Source organism: Arctopsyche grandis, chromosome 11 (genome assembly GCF_051622035.1).
Source record: "Arctopsyche grandis isolate Sample6627 chromosome 11, ASM5162203v2, whole genome shotgun sequence".
NCBI classification, from domain to species: domain Eukaryota; kingdom Metazoa; phylum Arthropoda; class Insecta; order Trichoptera; family Hydropsychidae; genus Arctopsyche; species Arctopsyche grandis.
Window position 1 is genome coordinate 5137029 of NC_135365.1, and position 19729 is coordinate 5156757.

Below are 19729 nucleotides of genomic sequence, written 5' to 3' on the forward strand. Positions count from 1 at the left end.
TTTTCAATACTCTTTTTATTATCTATATATTATTTATATGAGCGTTGGGGATTGCACTATTCTCCCCATCGTCTGGAATAAAAGCTATAATTATTATTATTTTATTTTGATATTTTAATTTGATTTTAATATTTAATTTCAATTTTTTAATTAAATTTTTATTTCGATATTTTATACGCTACTGGTTTCAAAAGTTGGCCTGATGCGTACGCACCATAAGCCGATTTTGCCTTGCACTCATCCGAAACAAGTATGAACCTGCAAACAACAGGCAGTGCTGTATAGTTTGAATAGAAGTGGTCTTTGCCGTACAATGCTGTGCCAACGAATGTGGTATGGGATCTCGTGGTATTGTGAATTGGAACTATCATAAAATCAGGCGCCATTGTGTTATTTTATCTAACTAGCAGAACTTCGGTTCCTACATAGTATCTTCCTGTATGGGAAAATTGCTTTGTGGTGCGCTTCGCAAAACACGAATGGCTAGGTTTTACCGCGTCATCGCAAAAAGCATACAAGTTGGCAATCCGAGCTAGTATCAGTGAGTCAGTACGAGTACGTAGATATTGTTGTCGAGTGCATAAGTGTGTTTGGGTGGGTGGCAGGCGCGTGCGGGGGCGCGGTCGCTGCTGCTGGGCTGGCGCCCACTTTTCACCCCCTGACCCCTGCGCCAGCGCCCCCAGTTTCGCTGAGTAAGTACACAAATATACACACACACCATACACATTCAAAGATTTCATCCAAGAGTGGACCGAGTCCTCCTACAGCTGCCTGAATACACCCCAAATCAATCTACACTGTTTTGTCGATGTGATCAGTTAGGATTTATATGTCATCTATGTGTTTATGTATGTGTGTTAAAAATTGAGGCAATCAGATTGGTGATGAAATAAATCAAGGTATTACAACATTTTATTTTAATAATGTACTGGCGGTTTTACCCGGCTTCGCTCAGCATTTGAAATATCGGGAATTGGAATCGATATCGTCGTCATCGAAAAACAAATGAAATTATATGAACTATATTAGATACATATATTCTAACAAGTTAACCCCAATGCTACTTTCTGGCCAGTTAAAATTATCCATAAACAATTTTGAAACTATGCCAACGATTTGAACCGACTTCAACAAATTGGCAACCCTTATAGCATCTCGAATTTTATGTATAAATACAAAATTCTGCATTTTTTTTCGATACAAAATTCGAATGTATCAAATGTATTATGACAATTTATAAAATCGGTTTATGCTTCTTTTTACATACCTCCTTTGCATTTCACATGGCTTTCGTGTTAGTGGTCATTTTTTATATCTCTTATCTCTTATCCGATCGTTTTCATACTTTGCCATATTGCTCATTTTGGTCATCAATATACGTTAATGTATCGTCTGCCATTACGTTGGAGATAAAATATCGTATACAACGCGTTTTAAAAACGGGGCCCGTAAACCTTCTTGACGTTTAACAAGCGTTGTCACTTGTATTGTAACTTGTTCGCCATGACACGGCATTGTTATCAGATTTTAATTGTTTAAACGCCTATAATTCACTCTATATTTTATGAAATTTGCTCTATAGGTTCTCATTATCTCTAATATATAAATATTTATAGTTTTAACTCTCATATGTATATATAAATTTCAATTTTGGCGTGTAGCTTCTTGTAAGGTAATACACGATATATATTGATTTTTGGCTAAATATGTCAGATCTGACATTTCACGACTAAAAGTATATCTCTTCACTGGATTTTATCTGCGAGATAAGTATTCAATAAGAAGTTATGTTGTATCTAATTGTTATTTACAATAAGCTTACATACATACATCACATACAATTATTTTTAGTTATCAGCTGATTTAATTTATCTTATGATTGAAAAGTTCATTTCTGTAAATACATAAACTCATTTATGGACAATCATACATTGATAAACTATTCTTAAAGCAAATCATTAAAGCAATCTTAGTATTAATAAACTATTCTAAACTGTAAGGTTCCCGGCATAAATTAGTATACATACTTCCGGCAGCAACACATTACCTCAAATTTCTTTGTTTATTCCTCCAAAACAAACTTTCTAACCAATACAAGTTATGCTATATAATATACATATGTAAACAGATCAAACAGTGATAGTTTTATTTTTAGTTATCAGATTTTTCCTATAATGTATTTAACATTCACATCATATATATATAATTTCGCTATTCCGTCTGTGTGTCTACCTGACTGAGATAACGCTCGCCATACTATAATAGTCGTATACTATATTTGGTTCGACTATTGTAAATGTGTACGTAATAAAAAAACAATTGAATATTTACTATTAGATTCGCCATGTTTGGGCTGTTTATATTACAAATACTGAGCGAAGCCGGGTAAAACAACTAGTTCATATATATAGAAATATATTATTTAAAGAATAAAGACACCGATCCAAAGCAAATTTTAATAATTTATGTTTATACCTGTTGTACCAAGACTCTTCACAAATTTATAACTGTATATTTTACAGTTTATATTTTACCTACCTGATTACTACATATGTCAATTGCACGCTATATTATAGACTGTATTGCACTTGAATTCAACGTGATTTTTACATGAAATATTAGATTATTTACTAACTTACAGTTTGAGAATACATTATTATTAAATTTACATCATTATACGTCAATAATAAAAAATGTGATGAAAAGATGATATGCTTAATTTACCATTTTATTTCAATTACAATCTTACTGCCTCAGTTTAATATTAGACAAACACCCACTTACCATAATTTTTACTTTATTATATTAACGAATATTTGCACTCAGTTTTACATCATGCTAAATCATAATTAATAACGAAATTAAATTGCATAACAAAATATTTGCCTGTATTTGTGTGTGCATTTTACTCGGCTGGTATGTAGTGATTTGCATGATTTGATTTGGCTTTAAATGTAAAAAAATGTCTATATATATTAAATATAAATAAACCTACATATTAAATGATAAATAAACTATCGTATGTACCAAGGTAAGAAAGTAAGTAACTAAACTGTATAATTCTATATAAATGAAATATTATTTAATGAATGATAAAACAATAGGTTATTATACATATTTATGTATATGTTAAATAAATTTTGCTTACGTCATAAATTAATTAGACCGCTTTGAGAAAATGAGAATTAAAATCTATGAAATACAGTGGCTGTATATTGATTGCAACATACCAAAATGATTTTGTTTTGATTGGGCTTTTTTTATAATATAGGAATTGATTATTGAAAAAATATGTAAAAATGTATATGTTAGTGCAAATATGAGACGAAAATAGTGGCTTTTATGAAAATAAAGTAAAAATATATATAATATGACGAATAGTCAGCTTACGGTATGTTTGTTTTGAGAGCTTCCGCGAACGAACGCTTGTTTGTGTTATTTTATTTTTTCCATGTATATAGAATGTCATAGATGATGTTTATATGTATTTGGTACACTTTGAAACATATTCATGTTTTACAATTGATTATTGCAGATTAGCTAGTGCTTCGGAGTTGTTCCGAGCCGGAACACGAGATATGACGAGAAGCCAACTTCTCTCAACGACTGATTATCTCGGTGGAAGTGCAAGGGATCTTTATAGGTAATGATTTTATATAGTTTTAAATACTTTATCTGATAATTTTATATATTTTTCAACTGCTCATGTCATACTTTTCAGGCCTAACAGAACAGAAATAGCAGAAATGGAAACGGTGCTGTGATCGAGAGGGTACATAGTGGCATGAGATTTTAATATACTGTTGTGATCTCTTCAAAATTGAACTATATTTCGAACTGAAAACTTGTAATGTAAACAATATAAGTTGTAGCAATATGTTATTCAATTCATTTCCCGAAAATTTCGTTCCGGATTTCAATTAAGAATACTATACTACATATATATGTTCCTTAAGTTTAACGTATTATAAACATAATTTAATATTAAACTGCAGGTAATGAAAATAGTCTTCCGCATATATTATATTATAAAATTAATTTAATTGATTTGATTATCAAAATATAAAATTCTCAGGGAGTATATGTATATTTTTGTCGGTTGAAAAATAGTTTAAAAAATAAATAAAACAACGTGTATAGCTATAAAGTATCCGAATGATATTATAAATATATTTATCGATTGAACAATTACTATGAAAATATCTATAATATAATGCATGTATAATTATACTATCATACCTTGATGTGTTTATTAAAACAATAATGGAAAAAATATTAATAAAATAATAACTAAATACGATCATTCACATCTCATATACATACATATTTATGTCCTAAAAAGTGTTCCGACTGTATGCGATAGGAAATGAAATAATATTGTATTTTTATGTAAGATATTTCCGACGGTCTTATGAATTAAATGTATTTATTATTATATTGATACATGTTCTTAGATGAGGTGATAGCGAATATACATACCTAAATAAACATAATCTCACATGACTTAGTCAATATTCCGAAGACAAATAGATTCCTTCCTAATACTACGAATTTTACTCTAAAAAAATCAAATTTATTTAAAACATATACATATATTATTTAATATGTGTTTCATCTAAAAAAATAATCAATGGATGTATTAAAATATCGATCGTTTTGCTTTTAAACTATTAAAGTAAACATCTTATAAATGTAATTCGTGTGCACAGTGTTTTAATCGTAGGAAATCGACAAAGATATTATACATATAAATAATTATAAAGTGTATCTTTATCATCTCGATACTTTAATAAATATATATATATATATATATATATATATATATATATATATATATATATATATATATATATATATATATATATATATATATATATATATATATATATATATATATATATATATATATATATATATATATATATAATAATCGGTAGTTAATAAATATCTACTCATATATAAAAATAAAAATAATCACAGGTGGATACTGTTAATGTAAAGTTCAAATATTATCTGTGTATATAATTGAATGGAGAGCGTACTACTATTTTAGGTAAAAAAAAAAATAAAAGCATTTGCGAAAAGGATGGATAATTAAAATAAATACGATACCATTTAATGTTACGATATACATATATATATTTATATAGTATGTTTTATGTTAAAACATCTTGGTGCTATACCAAATTCCCCTATATCACCCCTTATACATAAATCTATGTATAAAATGAGGTAAATTGATTTCCCCAGTGGGAAAAATATCTACACCAACTATGTTTAAGTGTAATGTTAATGAGGAAAGGAAAATGAAATACTAAAAGTAATAATGTAAAAAAATTGTTGTGTAATTATTAAATAAAATATTCGAATTCATAAAACGAGTGTGTGCGACACGGTAATGTAAAATCGCTTGTCCAAATACCAAAAAAAAATGTATGTATGTAAATGTCAAAATAAAATTTCCCAACATTTAATTATATCACACATACGATTCAGGGAAAGTCGATGAATGTATGTACTGTTCTTTTTCTTTTTTTTTAAATATATATTTTCACTGTACATTTGATAAATCGTAGCTCCCCAATGTGGATTGTTATTGCTGTTAATTGTTATTATATTGTTATATAGGCATTGCTTAGTGATTTGTGATGACAGTAGATTTTCAAAGCCGAAATGTCAATACGTCACAATTCCATGGCTGGGGAAAAAAGACGCTATTGATTTACTACTATATATATTTTTCGATAAATATCAAATACAGGGACGTTTTTTCGATGCGTCGAAACGGAGACGAGTTCGGCAATGGTTAATGGTCAACCAACCGGTTGAAATCTTCGGAGATTTTGACCGGTTCGTGTCCATTATTAGCTCAATTTCATTGTCGCGTGCTAATCTCCGTTCGTATATTATTATGTATATTTGCATTCGTTGATTGAGTGGGAAAGTTTACGCCATGCATATATAATATGCACATTTATTGATGTGTATGTATAGAGAGAATGTTGTAGAGTAATCCTTAGGGAAGCTTAATTTGATTTTTATAATATATGTACATACATATATATGTATATTGTAATATGAAAAAAATTATATATTTGATGTATTCGATGCAATCTACTGTTGTCACTCATAAATAATTGAATTAAACGTAAGAAGCTCAAGTATGCTTTTTGACTATATGTATATGCACTAATCTCATAGCATGCTTTTTCTTATTGTTACATTAAAAATCCTATTTATTCGTTTCAATACCTTATCATCTACCTTTGATTTATCTATCGTACTTTTTATGATTGGAATCGTTCATAGAACAATTTAATAATAAAAAAAATACTTGTAAATAAATTCAAAAATTGTACCAAAGAAATAAAAAGATGTGTAAGAAATACAATTTAATTTATCATATATTTTTTAAAAATACAAGCAGTGTGTTTATTACTGAGTTGATTGAAAATATTGTGCCAATATATGTAGATAGATATGAATTTTAATTTGTGTGACCTGAAAGGAAACGAAGTGTTTTTTTTTCTGATTTATATAAATGTTGATACTATTGAGAGTATGTATGTGTAATTGTATTACATGTATATTTTCTTTTTGTACTAAAAGTCTTTTATTCGAACCCTTTTCCTTATTAATAAAAATCAAATATGAAAAACTTTCAAATTCAAAAAATAAAATTTTCCGAATGAAAGTGACATCTATAGATTTTCGTTTGAATTTTTTTTCAAAAATTTTCCCAAAATTTTTAAAATCATTTAAGACATTAAATATAGAGCTCTTTACTTCATATATAAACAACTAATCTTTATTAACAAGATTGCAATGAATTAGCCAATATTCACGTCAGCAATTTCTGCATAGGCGATGGTTCTTCAAGATTACAGCCATAAAGGAAATGTTTTACGTTCGTTGTGCTCTTCATGATTATAAACCATCACGCGATAAGCTCATTATGATGTTGCAGTGTGCCAAAACCCCCGTACAAATTTATAAGATAATAATCGAAAACTAAAACATGTATAATCGTATAGCGGAAAATCACAAGCCCTTTATTTTCTTTCATACCAAACAGCTTAAGCGAATCGATAAATTCAACTAATATTAGATGGCACGTTACTTTAGACGTAAGTGCAAATTTAAACGGTGCATTTATTTATAATTCAAATGCACGGAAATACGTTTGTAATTTAGCTTTAACAAGGGCGCAGTATAATAAACAGCCTCGCTTCTATTTACAGATGCCAAGTTTCATACCTGCTTTTTATATAAATAATAAATCCATTACAACTCAGTTAGAGGAAATGTTAAATTGCAATCTAATAATAAATATGTATATCTACAAATTGCTTCGGGCAAAAAAATGGTAGGGCTTCATTAACTTTAATTTTAAATTTACTAATTAAAATAGACAAGACGAAAATAAGTTTTTTTTGCATAACTTTTACCTTGAGACTATTTATACGTCATTAAAAAAGTGTTAAAATGAAGAAGAATTAAAATAACAATGAATCATTTCGTCTAAATCGCAACTTTTGATTTAATTAGTACCAAAGTTTGTTGTTTTAATTAAGTGACTCAGCCAGCAGTTAATTTTTTAAACAAAGAACTTTCATTATCAATTCTAAGAACAGTCTTTATTATTTTTACTTACTTATATTATACGTTTCATTTTATTAGCTTCACTCTGTTAGTTCAGTGACATTGGATTTCATCAAAAAATTGTGATCTGATTTCCACTCATTAGGTTAAATAGAGATAGGACAGGGATGTCAACTACCTGGAGCATTTTATGTTAATTAATTTGTTTGAGAAAACGTTGTATAGACTAGTTTGTATGAATGATTGAAGAGTGACTCATCCTTTTTGACTTGCTACTCACATAAACCACTAAGAGTATAATAAATTTAAAACCAATTTAAAAATACTTCTGAAACCTGAGACTATTTCCGAATACAAACGTATTAACGGATTCTATAATGGTAATAAGGCAATTTATTTTTATTTTTTATTTACATATTAGCCACAGTGATATAACAGAATAGATGTCACTGTGACCAGACATAAGCATAATACAAATACTATATGTAAGAATATTAGCGAGACATCTATGTTATAGATAGTACATTTTTGAAATCATATTCAAATTAGTGAGACACTTATGATATAGATAATAAATTTTTGAAATCATATTCAAATAGTGGTGACATATTGGATAGCATGGTTTTTGCCAATTTGATGAAGAAACCACTTTGACAGTGAAATCAGATAAATTGGCAAACTCTCATAGGAAACGATCGACCTTAGAATCACATCCAAGGTCTGGCCTGCAGCACACACCAGGAATAGAACCCGTGACCACACAATTAAATGGATTATATGCCAACCAATGTTCTACATATGCTGCTGGCTGTATGTACATATATACTCGAAACCTTAACCTGGATATCAATATTTTTAATATTAGTGGAAATGTGGATACATTTTAAACACTTATACTTGACATCTCAAGGGTTTTGACAACTCAAAAGTTTTGGCAGATAAATGTTTATGCGACACCTGGTGAGAATACTTAAAGTTGGCTTTAGAATGTTGACAATTTAACTAAATCGACCTATGCTTCACCTGTATGGAATAACGCCTCGAATACTAACCTTTCCAAGCTCCAAGTAATACAAAATATATCCCTAAAAATAATTCATAATACACCCGTATATACTAACTTGAAAAACTGCATGCCATATATAATATTCTGTTTGTTACAGACATTACTAACAAACTTACCAGTAGATTCTATGACAGAATCACTAATAACCATATTAACACACTTGTGAAGATTCTTGGTGATTACAACAAAATGTCTATACCTTTCGGGTATATACACAGATTACCTAAACACAATCTGCTTTAGGTCATCGATTTTAGGGAGTCTTTAATTAATATTATGTATTAGATGTATTATGAGCATTTATAAGAATTGTAAATAGGTTTTTGAGCTATTTTTCCTATTATACTGTACATTAACATTAGAATAATATTGTTACGTACGCCGCGGATTAAGCGAATAGAATCCCAGAGACTATGTGACCGTTCAAGGGTTATCTGTTAACGGATTAATTAAGTGCTTGCACTTAGACCAACGGATATCTGTTATCGGATTAACTAAGTGCTTGCACTTACTTCCAGGATTATATCTGGACTCTAAGTGCATTTAGGCTAAACAATGACCGTTATTAGGCCTTTCTCAGAATTGGTACGGGAAGACCCAATGTCTTGGAAATAGATATCCGAATACGTGACTATACAACAGGTAAACAGATAAGACGTCCTGAGGGATCTACCCTTTATAAGGCGGTACGTAGGCGATATCATGTCATTTTGGACTGAGCACTGCCAGTGCGTGTATCTCCTTAATCATCAATAAATGCTGTGAAACGACTGTTGGCCTTTTACTTGGATCCTCCACCCACCCCTACGCAACAATATAATACTATGATTAGTAACCAAATTAAATTAAAATTTTAAAATAGAAAATGATCAGTAGATCAGTAGCTATTAAAATAGATATGAGATGTATTGTGAACATAATTTCGTAATAATAAAAAACATTTAAAAATCAAAATCAAAATCTAAAATCGATGGTTTATGCATGAACAAACTGATTGAATACTTGGACTATAAGATATTTACATACATATTATTCGACTTGAATTGTACAATGAATCATAACTAAATAGTTGAGATTCAATATTAATGCAATTCAGCATACATTTGTAGATTCTAATACATACAAAGAAAAAATTCATTTTCGATTGATATATTGTAAAATTAATCAATAAATCCCACTCACTCGTGCACCTTGACCTGCAAATGTACTTTTATTTCTCACTTGGGTACTGTGAGTGATCGGAAAATTTCATTTTCCACTATACATAATCACAAGCTGCGAAGGCACACTGCATAATGCATTTATGCACACTTTCCATATGAAAATACACTTGCGAGTTCCCGGCTGATTATCGATCTATTCATTCGCGTCATAAATTTGAACTTGATAAGTCATTGAATATTTAAAGAGTTCTCACACTTGTCGGCAATATAAGATACGTTTTTATTTCTGTCTCACGTCTGCGATAATTCCCTAATATCCTTCTTATGTGCATTCAATACGAAAATATACTGCTGGTAATATTTGAATTCGCGTCGATATGCGAGATACGTGCGTCTAAATCGACCGTGAAATTTTTTTTGACAAAAATTTGATTGAGTTTGAAACGTGTGCGTAATACGAATCGGGGGTAATGTAGAAATAATCCACCACGAGATTAGTAAGAGGAGAGCAGATGGGGTCACCTGGACCCCAATTTGATTCCTGACACTAATCTTACGTATCTGCATTCGTGTCACATAACACATGGCCCGCAAGGCATAGTAAATTAATACGACATGCCAGAGATACCTCAACGCAAAAGTGGACGAATTCCAAATATTTACGGCTGTACAATAAAAAATTATCAGTTTTTTTAAAAGACAATTATGTTTTTGATTAATGTATTTGTATATTGAATAGAAATAATGCTTGTATATGTGTTTGTCTGCTTTTCAAATCCACAGTTTCAACTAAAGATCCCCAAATTTGGTATAATATAATAATAGTCAGCAGTGTGGCTTAATGGTAGCGTGTATGTTTTGCACCAAGTGACGATTTAAAGATGTTTTATTTTTAATCACAAATTTTCACCATTTTTACTTACCTCTTATACAGTTCACATGGTTTTCGTGTTAGTGGTCATTTTTTATATTTCTTATCTCTTATCCGATCGTTTTCATACTTTGCCATATTGCTCATTTTGGTCATCAATATACGTAATGTATCGTCTGCCATTACGTTGGAGATAAAATATCGTATACAATGCGTATCAAATATCCAGAATCTCGGGTACGGTGACGTCTATGACGGTACGGCAAGCTACCATAATATATCTTCAACCTTGATATGGCGATATCAGATTTTAATTGTTTAAACGCCTATAATTCACTCTATATTTAATAAAACTTGCTCTATAGGTTCTCGTTATCTCTAATATTTAAATATTTATAGTTTTAACTCTCATATTTATATATAAATTTCAAATTTGGCGTCTAGCTTCATGTAATGTAATACACGATATATATTGATTTTTGGCCAAATATGTCAGATCTGACATTTCACGGCGAAAAGTATATCTCTTCACGGAGTTTTATCTGCAAAATAAGTATTCAATAAGAAGTTATGTTGTATCTAATTGATAATATGATTTACAATAAGCTTACACACATTTAGTTTTTTACAATAAGCTTATTACGTATTACGTATAAATATTAATGATGATATCAGGTCGTAGAGTCGTAGCCTTTTTCTTTTTAAACAATATTTCATTATTTTATTTTGACCTTATAAATTATTTTTATCTTCATGATATTTAATGTGTATAATAATCTTATTGATTTTAAGTGATAAAAAAATTTCGAACAAAATCCGACAACCGGAAGTAGAACTTTTGTATTTGTATCGAAAACGCTTTCATAACCGGTATGTGTGAACGTGTATGTATTTTTAATTATCAAATTTTGTTTCGTGACCTTCTTATATTCCTCAAATATATAGATAAAGTTGTAAATTGGTCACATCTTAATTTTTTTATATCGTACATATGAGCCGTTATATTTGAAAGGAGCAGAAACCCAATTTTCAGTTCCAAAAACACCATTTCTGCTTGATTTGATTCACAAATTGTTATCACTTATTTTGATTCGATATGTCCTAATAATTCACTCTATATTTAATAAAACTTGCTCTATAGGTTCTCGTTATCTCTAATATTGAAATAATTATAGTTTTAACTCTCATATGTACATATATATAAATTTCAAATTTGGCGTCTAGCTTCATGTAATGTAATACACGATATATATTGATTTTTAGCCAAATATGTCAGATCTGACATTTCACGGCGAAAAGTATATCTCTTCACGGAGTTTTATCTGCGAGATTAGTATTCAATAAGAAGTTATGTTGTATCTAATTGTTAATATGATTTACAATAAGCTTACATACATACATCACATACAATTATTTTTAGTTATCAGCTGATTTAATTTATCTGATGATTGAAAAGTTCATTTCTGTAAATACATTAACTCATTTATGGACAATCATACATTGATAAACTATTCTGAACTGTATGGATTACATTGCAATTTCATTGTTAATATGATTACAACTTCAATTTTATCATTAAAGCAATCTTAGTATTAATAAACTATTCTAAACATTAAGGTTCCCGGTATAAATGAGTATACATATTTCCGGCAGCAACTCATTACCTCAAATTTCAAATTAAACTTTTTAAATAAATTATGTAATACAGCAGCTCTCGTTCCGTAGATGCATATATACAATTTTAAGATTCAAACATCTTTGCAACTGGACTTGATGACTATGATTTATAGAAATACTACATATTGAGATTTTAAAGTGCCTTTAAAGTCATTTAGATGCGATATTACTCAACAATGCAAATAATTATAAATAATAATTATTAAATACATACATGCGTACATTTGTATGTACACTCTTCTAATTTGTTTTATGAAAAAGCTGCATATATCTGGAATTTGATTTAAAAATAATATGAATGAAAACATGTAATATATGTATGTCGTGTTTTAAAAACAAACTACAAATTATATATAGAATACTTGTTGTACATACATATGTATGTGTAGAAAAAATGATTAAATTACGTTCTTTATGGTAAAACTCTTGCATATATGATTAAACTTTCCCAAAATTATTTATATATACATATGTATTATTTGTAATATGTCAATCTTCAAATGATATTGTTATTTACAATTAAAATGATCTCTATTTCAATAACATAGAATGACGCTTTTCAAGGTATTCGCACATAGTAAAACAGTTTATTCTACAACATTGTTTCGTACTTGTCGAAGAAGCTTCGTTAATAAAGCGGTTTTGTCAGGAGTAAATATTTAAATTCGAAAGCTGCAACTCGTCTGTCAAAACTAATGAAAAACCACTGATCCTTACTTGCAACTATGAAGACACACATTTTGCTTTAATGCAACTTCTCTCCGTATACTTTTCATATATACATAGGTACATGCATATGTATCACTCTCTATCTCTAAAGAAGGAATTTAAGCAGTTCTGGATGTCGTTTTATCAGTGGCGTCTGCATAGTTGATGCCGAAGTTGAAAAGCATATTTTGAAACGTGTAAAATTGATCTGGAATTAATAATCTTAAGTAATAGTATTAATTAGTGCAAAGTTTCTATTGATAAGACTGCGGAATGCGACGACGAAGCTCAAACTTCTGCAATATTGATTAATGTGTATCTTCATTACTCATTTCAAATTTGTTTGGGTTTTTCTTTGCTTTATTTTAAAACTGTAATGAAACAGATTATACTGTTCAATGTTAATTAAATTGATTCAATTAAAAATAACTTGTATTATTGGATACACTAAGCTTAAAATTTGGTTGTAGCCAACCCATGAAGTTATCTATGTATTTGAGGAATGTATGAAAGTCACAAAACAAAAGTCAATAATTAAACATACATGCCGGTTATGAGATCATTTTCGATACAAATTTAACGCAAATGTAGAGAAACTTACACAACACAAAAGTCCTACTTTCGGTTATCAGATTTTGTTCAAAATTTTTTTATTACTTAAAATCACCATATTTATTATACACATCAAATATCAAGAAAATAAAAATAATTTTAAAGGTCAAAATAAATTAATGAAATATTGTTTTAAAAAAAAATACTACTTCCGGCTTACGAATTCAGACCAAAACCTAATCAGCTCTAAGTAAGTACATAAAAAATACAAATATAAATTTTCAGCTTAATACGTTGAGGGGTGTGGACAGAATCGTGGTCACAACATTTTTGACCTTTCTAAGAGAAAAAAATCTCACTTCCGGTTTATTAAATTTAGTGATTTTTTTTTATTTTCATCACATTAATACAAGAATAATACTTGATTTTTTTCGTGAAGAGCACACGTGCTTAAGGGGTCGAAAAATATAGTGGAAGAAAAATCGAACAGAGTAAACTGCCACTTCCGGTTGACGGACGCTTTCCAAATTTCATACATATGTAACTTGATATTAGGCTCAAACTCTTAGATATGAAATTTCAGTTCAAGAAATTAAAAGATCTCTGAGAAAAACATAAAAGACCTCGATTCTCTAGAGTAAAATTACTAATTCCGGTTCAGATAAAAATATATTTAAAATATAAAGTTATAAAGATTACTATTTCTATTACATGTAAAAACAATTTAGTCCGATTTTGTTAGTTGTTTGGGAGATAATTGAATTCAAAAACTTATAAATCAGTAAAAAGAGGATACCTATACGGGGAGGTACCATTTCCGGTCAACTTAAAAATTTGAAAAAAAATTTCGTCGTATCTATAAGAATTTTATTAACTGATACTAAGTTTCGGTTCGATAGGACTAACGGTGTTCAAAAAATCCCCACAATACACAGACACATACACTACATTTTTTCTATATCATGAAAACGTGATCAGTGATCGATTCTGAGTTCAAATCAGTCAAAATCTCTGTTCGAATTTTCGCATGATCACAAAACTTTATCTATTGTTACAACGTACATAGATAAAGTAAAAAAACATATTCTTAATTTGAGTTGATAAATAATCTAATCTGAAAAAGTTACTTATACATTCTTTAAATATAGATATGTCGTGTTTAGAACTTGTATCTGTTTACTAAGTCAACATTTCTCGCATTTCAAATGTGTGTAAATATTTCATATTTTTCCAATAGTCGCAAGCGTGTTCATACACGATATTATATAAATTGATATTTTACACATGAAACGTGCGATGTCACCTAAATACATATGTATCTACGTATGTTACTGGTGTAGGTTTTCCCTCGTTTTACGACGCCACTGTTTTCATACATATACAGCGAGCACGTTAAGCGTATGCCAACCATACCTACTTTGTTAGAAGATTAAAGAAGCCCGTGTCATTCTTCCGGACCTGCTGGAAAATGCGGGGAAAATTCGCATAGACATTGCATGCACGTTTGGTCACCTGTTTCGTCCCATTTTTACAACACGGCTAAGATTTTTCCCTTTATCCCCAGACTGGTAATTATTCATTCAAAAGAATTTTCTTCTCGCTCCTGCCGCCATTGTGAGAATTATCTCGGGAGTTTTCGGGGGCGGGAGTCGTTAACTAACACAAAACGAGCTAATGCCCCACTATTTATTTTGCTTTATTTAAAATGAGAAGGGATTAAATTCAGATGATTAATTGTCCGTGCGAAAAAGTGCCACGCTCGTTTCTGGCGTATTACGTTTTCGGTGGTGCGAATTTTTCACTTGAAAGTTCGGCTGGAAAATGTATGCTAAACTTAAATGCATTTTTCATGGATTTGCTGATGCTTTTATGTACACAAAAGCTTTATTTTGCTACTTTAAATACGAGAAACTACAACAGGCTTTGTCAATTTCATTTAACCAGCGGCGTAGACTAGTGCTTAGCATATTAGATTTGGGGGTATTTGTGACTCCAAATCGATCATTTCTTATCAGAGTATGCCAATTTTATGGGTTTGGTGCATCCGATCTAAAATCGCCAGATTAACAGAACGGCAGCTTTAAACGTAATTCTCGTTTTATCGAATGATAGATTGCACATCAGATGACGAGTAACCTTTCGATGTGCACAGATGCAATTATTAAAATTGAGTTGGATCTTTCTGGCGAGTTTAATAAGGCAAGATTCGGAACTTATCGAATCTTGCCTTATTAAACTCGCCTGAAAGATCCAACTCAATTTTAATAATTACGATTTTTATAATTGCATCTGTGCACATCGAAAGGTTACCCGTCATCTGATGTGCAATCTATCATTCGAGAAGATGAGAATTGCATTTAAAGCAGCCGTCCGTTAATCTGTCGTTCAATTTGTCTGGCGATCTTAGAGCGGATGCACCGCATCCCAATTTTATCTGATCATTGTTGAAACGTTTCCCCAAAATTGGCATAAAATCATCTTTCCTGTTGTCACAAATCTTCTGTATTTATTGTGTGTACAATTTGTTATATACAAATCTAAAATTTATAGACGTCTTAATGGATTAATTCTGTAATTAATTAATTATTTAATTGTTATTTCGTGTTCTTCACCTTAAGTTAATACAGTGATTTATTTAATAATAAAATGCTGCATTGTTTGTAATTAATTGTCCAGGAAGGCACATTGGGGTCTTCCTGTCAAGCCTTCCTGGTATATATCTATCTAAATAAAATAAATAAATTATACTTTCGAACAGAGTGGTCACGGGTGCGAGTCCCACTAAAGTTTGCTGCTGGCCAAACCATGGTTTGTCGCTCTAGGTCGATCGTTCCCTTTCGGAATTTGCCACTTTTTTTCTAATTTCATTGGAACGATCCTTGAATTTAGCATCTCCTTTCCAATCTCAAGTTAATCAGCGTCTTAAAGTTCGCCAATTTCAATAATAAAATGTTGTACAAATCTCTCCATAGATGTCACTGTGGATGAAGTTTCTATGAATTCGCATTGTATAAAAAGCTTATGAGCATATATTGATTGTATTGTATCTGTATAAGTGTACTTGTCGCTATAAAGCGATCTGTAAAGGCGTTAGTGTTCATTTTCTATGAAATAAAATAAAATAAAAATAAAATAAACAGTCTGAACCTTTTATACATATACATACATCAGTGGCGGACGGTGGGTGTTAATACCGGGTGTGCTGTGTATGCCGTAGGACGTAGGGTATAAAATTAGCAATTAAAAAAAAATACTCGTTTTGCATTACAAAAATGTTTAATTTATTAGTTATTTATACATAAATTCAATGCGACGTTTCTGAGACATAAACTTTTCAATCACGTCTGCATAGAATGTGTCTTTCTGTTTTAATTCCACCAATAACTTTTTTTCTATTGAAATTAAGCTAAGGCCACATAATCTATCTTGACCTTGCGTACCTCTATAGCAAGTTTTTATTCTTTTCAGCGCCGAAAAAGAACGTTCTGCTGAAGCTGTACTGCTTGGTATCGTTAATATTAATTCTCCCAGCTTAAACACCTCTTTAAAACCAGATTCGAGGTTATTTTTTGTCATGAATTGTATTAATTCATGAACAGGTTTCTCTGAAAATTCAGAGCTGGAATATAGCACAATGAGTTCGTTTTTCAATCGAATATAATCAAACAGTGATCCATAAAAATCTTTTAATTTATTAATTAAAACATTTGGAAAATTTTCTTTATATTCGTCATATTTATCATTACAAAGAAGGTGAAAATATTCTAATTTGGAAAGTGAAGAATATCTACATTCGACTTGTGCGATTATGCTATCAACTATTTTGAAATATAATTGACGAAATGAAGTTTTATCTTCTACTTCTGAATAATTTTTTAATCTTTGTGGCCTACGATCATGATCATCATTTTTTTCATTTAAATAATTATTCCATAACATTTCAAAATTATTATCCCTTTCGTATTTCAGTTGCTGCAAAACATCATTAATTTTTTTACAACAATATAAAACGTCCGAAGATTTAGATTGAAGAATGTTATACAAAACATCAGTTATTCCAAACAGTTTTGAAAAAAATTGAAGAAGTTTAATTGTTTGAAAATCCTCTAAAAAGCCTAAAAACCCTCGTGCTTTTATAACAGTATCTGTGTCCCATAATTCACAATTTTCTATAACATGTCGAAAAAAATCTGTAAATTGACTTCTGTATTGTTGTACTGTGCTACTTAAACGAGATGTAAAATTCCACCTTGTGGGTGAATACTCTTTTGGAAGATTTTGAAAAGTATGTAGACAATCCATTTAAAGTTTGAAAAAATGATTTACTTTCTTTAATATCAGAAAGACCTTGCTGCAATACTAAATTCAATACATGAGCATAACAGTGTGTAAAAAGAGCAAAAGGATAAGCATTGAGGACTTTGGATTGCAAACCATTTACGTGTCCACTCATTACACTTGCTCCATCATAAGTCTGTCCAACCAATTTGTCTTGAATTTTAAATTCTTCAACTATGTTCACCACGTGACGGAATAGACCATTAGATGTTTTATCAGCACTAACGTCTGTAAAACTAATAAACCGTTCATGTACATTGCCTTTACATACAAAACGTAAAACTGTTGAGAGCTGTGATTTTGTCATTATATCTGAAGTTTCATCGAGAATAATAGCAACAAAACTTGCTGACTCTACTTCATTTTTTATATGAACTTTAATAACATGAGCGATTGCTTCGATTATGTAATTTTGTATACTTGGAGAAGTACCACGAAAGGTAGTAGCAGTATTTAAATGAGTATCTAAAACAGAATCATATTCTCGAAGAGCATTTAGATATTCAATGTAATTGCCTTTGTTTACGGAATTACATGACTCGTCGTGACCTCGCAGGGACAGTTCTTGTTTTCCTAAATAGATTATTGCGTTAATAATTCGTTTTAAAACATCTCTATTTTTATTTACTTGTTCATTATGTCGACTTATTTCGGCTTTACGTTGACTGTCAATTAATACGTCGATTCGTTGTTTGCCAAACATTTGTATGGAAAGAAATGATTGAACGTGTGCCTGCGATCCTTTGTGTTTCTTCAGTGCTGCTGTCAAATGGTTGAGATCAGCAAATCCTTCTTTGTTCCACACATTAATATCTTTGGAGAACAATAAACATGGCCAGCAGAAAAGTTTGGATCGAATTTCACAGCCTGTAATCCATTCGAATTTTTTATAATTTGAAACGCAAAAATGTCTAGTGTAAACTTTTGTTTTTTCTTTATGCAAACTGGATAAATTTGGAAGAGACGGACACGGTTTCCCATCTTTAATTATTTTTAATTTTATCTCAAAACTTCTATTTGAAAACGGAATAGTTAAAATGTCTTGAACACTGTTAGCCATTATTAGTTATTAGAGGTAATAATATGACCATAAAAATACGAATGTGCGAAAAAGTACGAGACCACGTGCCGCATCGCATTGGTCAATTGCCGACTGTTGCGCGGTGCTCTGAAGTCGTAGCACACCGTACGTCTTAATATCGCGAACAAACCTATACAAGCGAATATCCGCCTGCACACTCCAACCAAACCCACCAATTTGCTGCACGGCATAGGTATTCTCTCGTCGCGGAGCACAAACTACATACACACAACACGCTGCAGACTGCACACCACACCATACACGACCAAGCGCACGCGGTAAATACATCATACACATCAATGCCTGTTTATACAACAACACATTATTTTGTATTAAAATACTACTTTATGTGGTCTTTGGTTTTCACGGGTGTGCGCCGCACACCTAGCACACACCCAATATACGCCACTGACATACATATGTATATACCTATGTATCTACATTCATATATAAATTTAAAAAATATAATCACAATTTCCATTGAATTAAAATAAACTTTAATTTTTATTTTCCACACGAATAAAGTCACAATTACATTAGAAATACTTATCATAATGTAAAATAATATTTAAAAAAGCAGCCGTTTGACAATTTCTGGTAGAGATATACATTTTTCACAGTGTGTTTGATAACACACAAAAGGCAACGTCTTTGAATGCACTGAAAATGTC

General features: G+C 30.4%; 2 protein-coding genes across 3 annotated transcripts in view; both read left to right on the forward strand.

Annotated features, from left to right (window-relative positions):
• Positions 1-3764, forward strand: part of Nmdar2 (glutamate ionotropic receptor NMDA type subunit 2) — a 251063-nt gene extending 247299 nt beyond the window's left edge. For both annotated transcript variants that reach the window (XM_077441568.1, XM_077441565.1), the window contains exons 17-18: positions 3536-3645; positions 3721-3764. In XM_077441568.1, coding sequence (XP_077297694.1) covers positions 3536-3645; positions 3721-3764 — 154 coding nt within the window. The remainder of the gene's footprint in view (positions 1-3535; positions 3646-3720) is intronic.
• Positions 1-19729, forward strand: part of LOC143919204 (uncharacterized) — a 740296-nt gene that overhangs the window by 240227 nt on the left and 480340 nt on the right. The gene's annotated exons all lie outside the window — the stretch shown is intronic.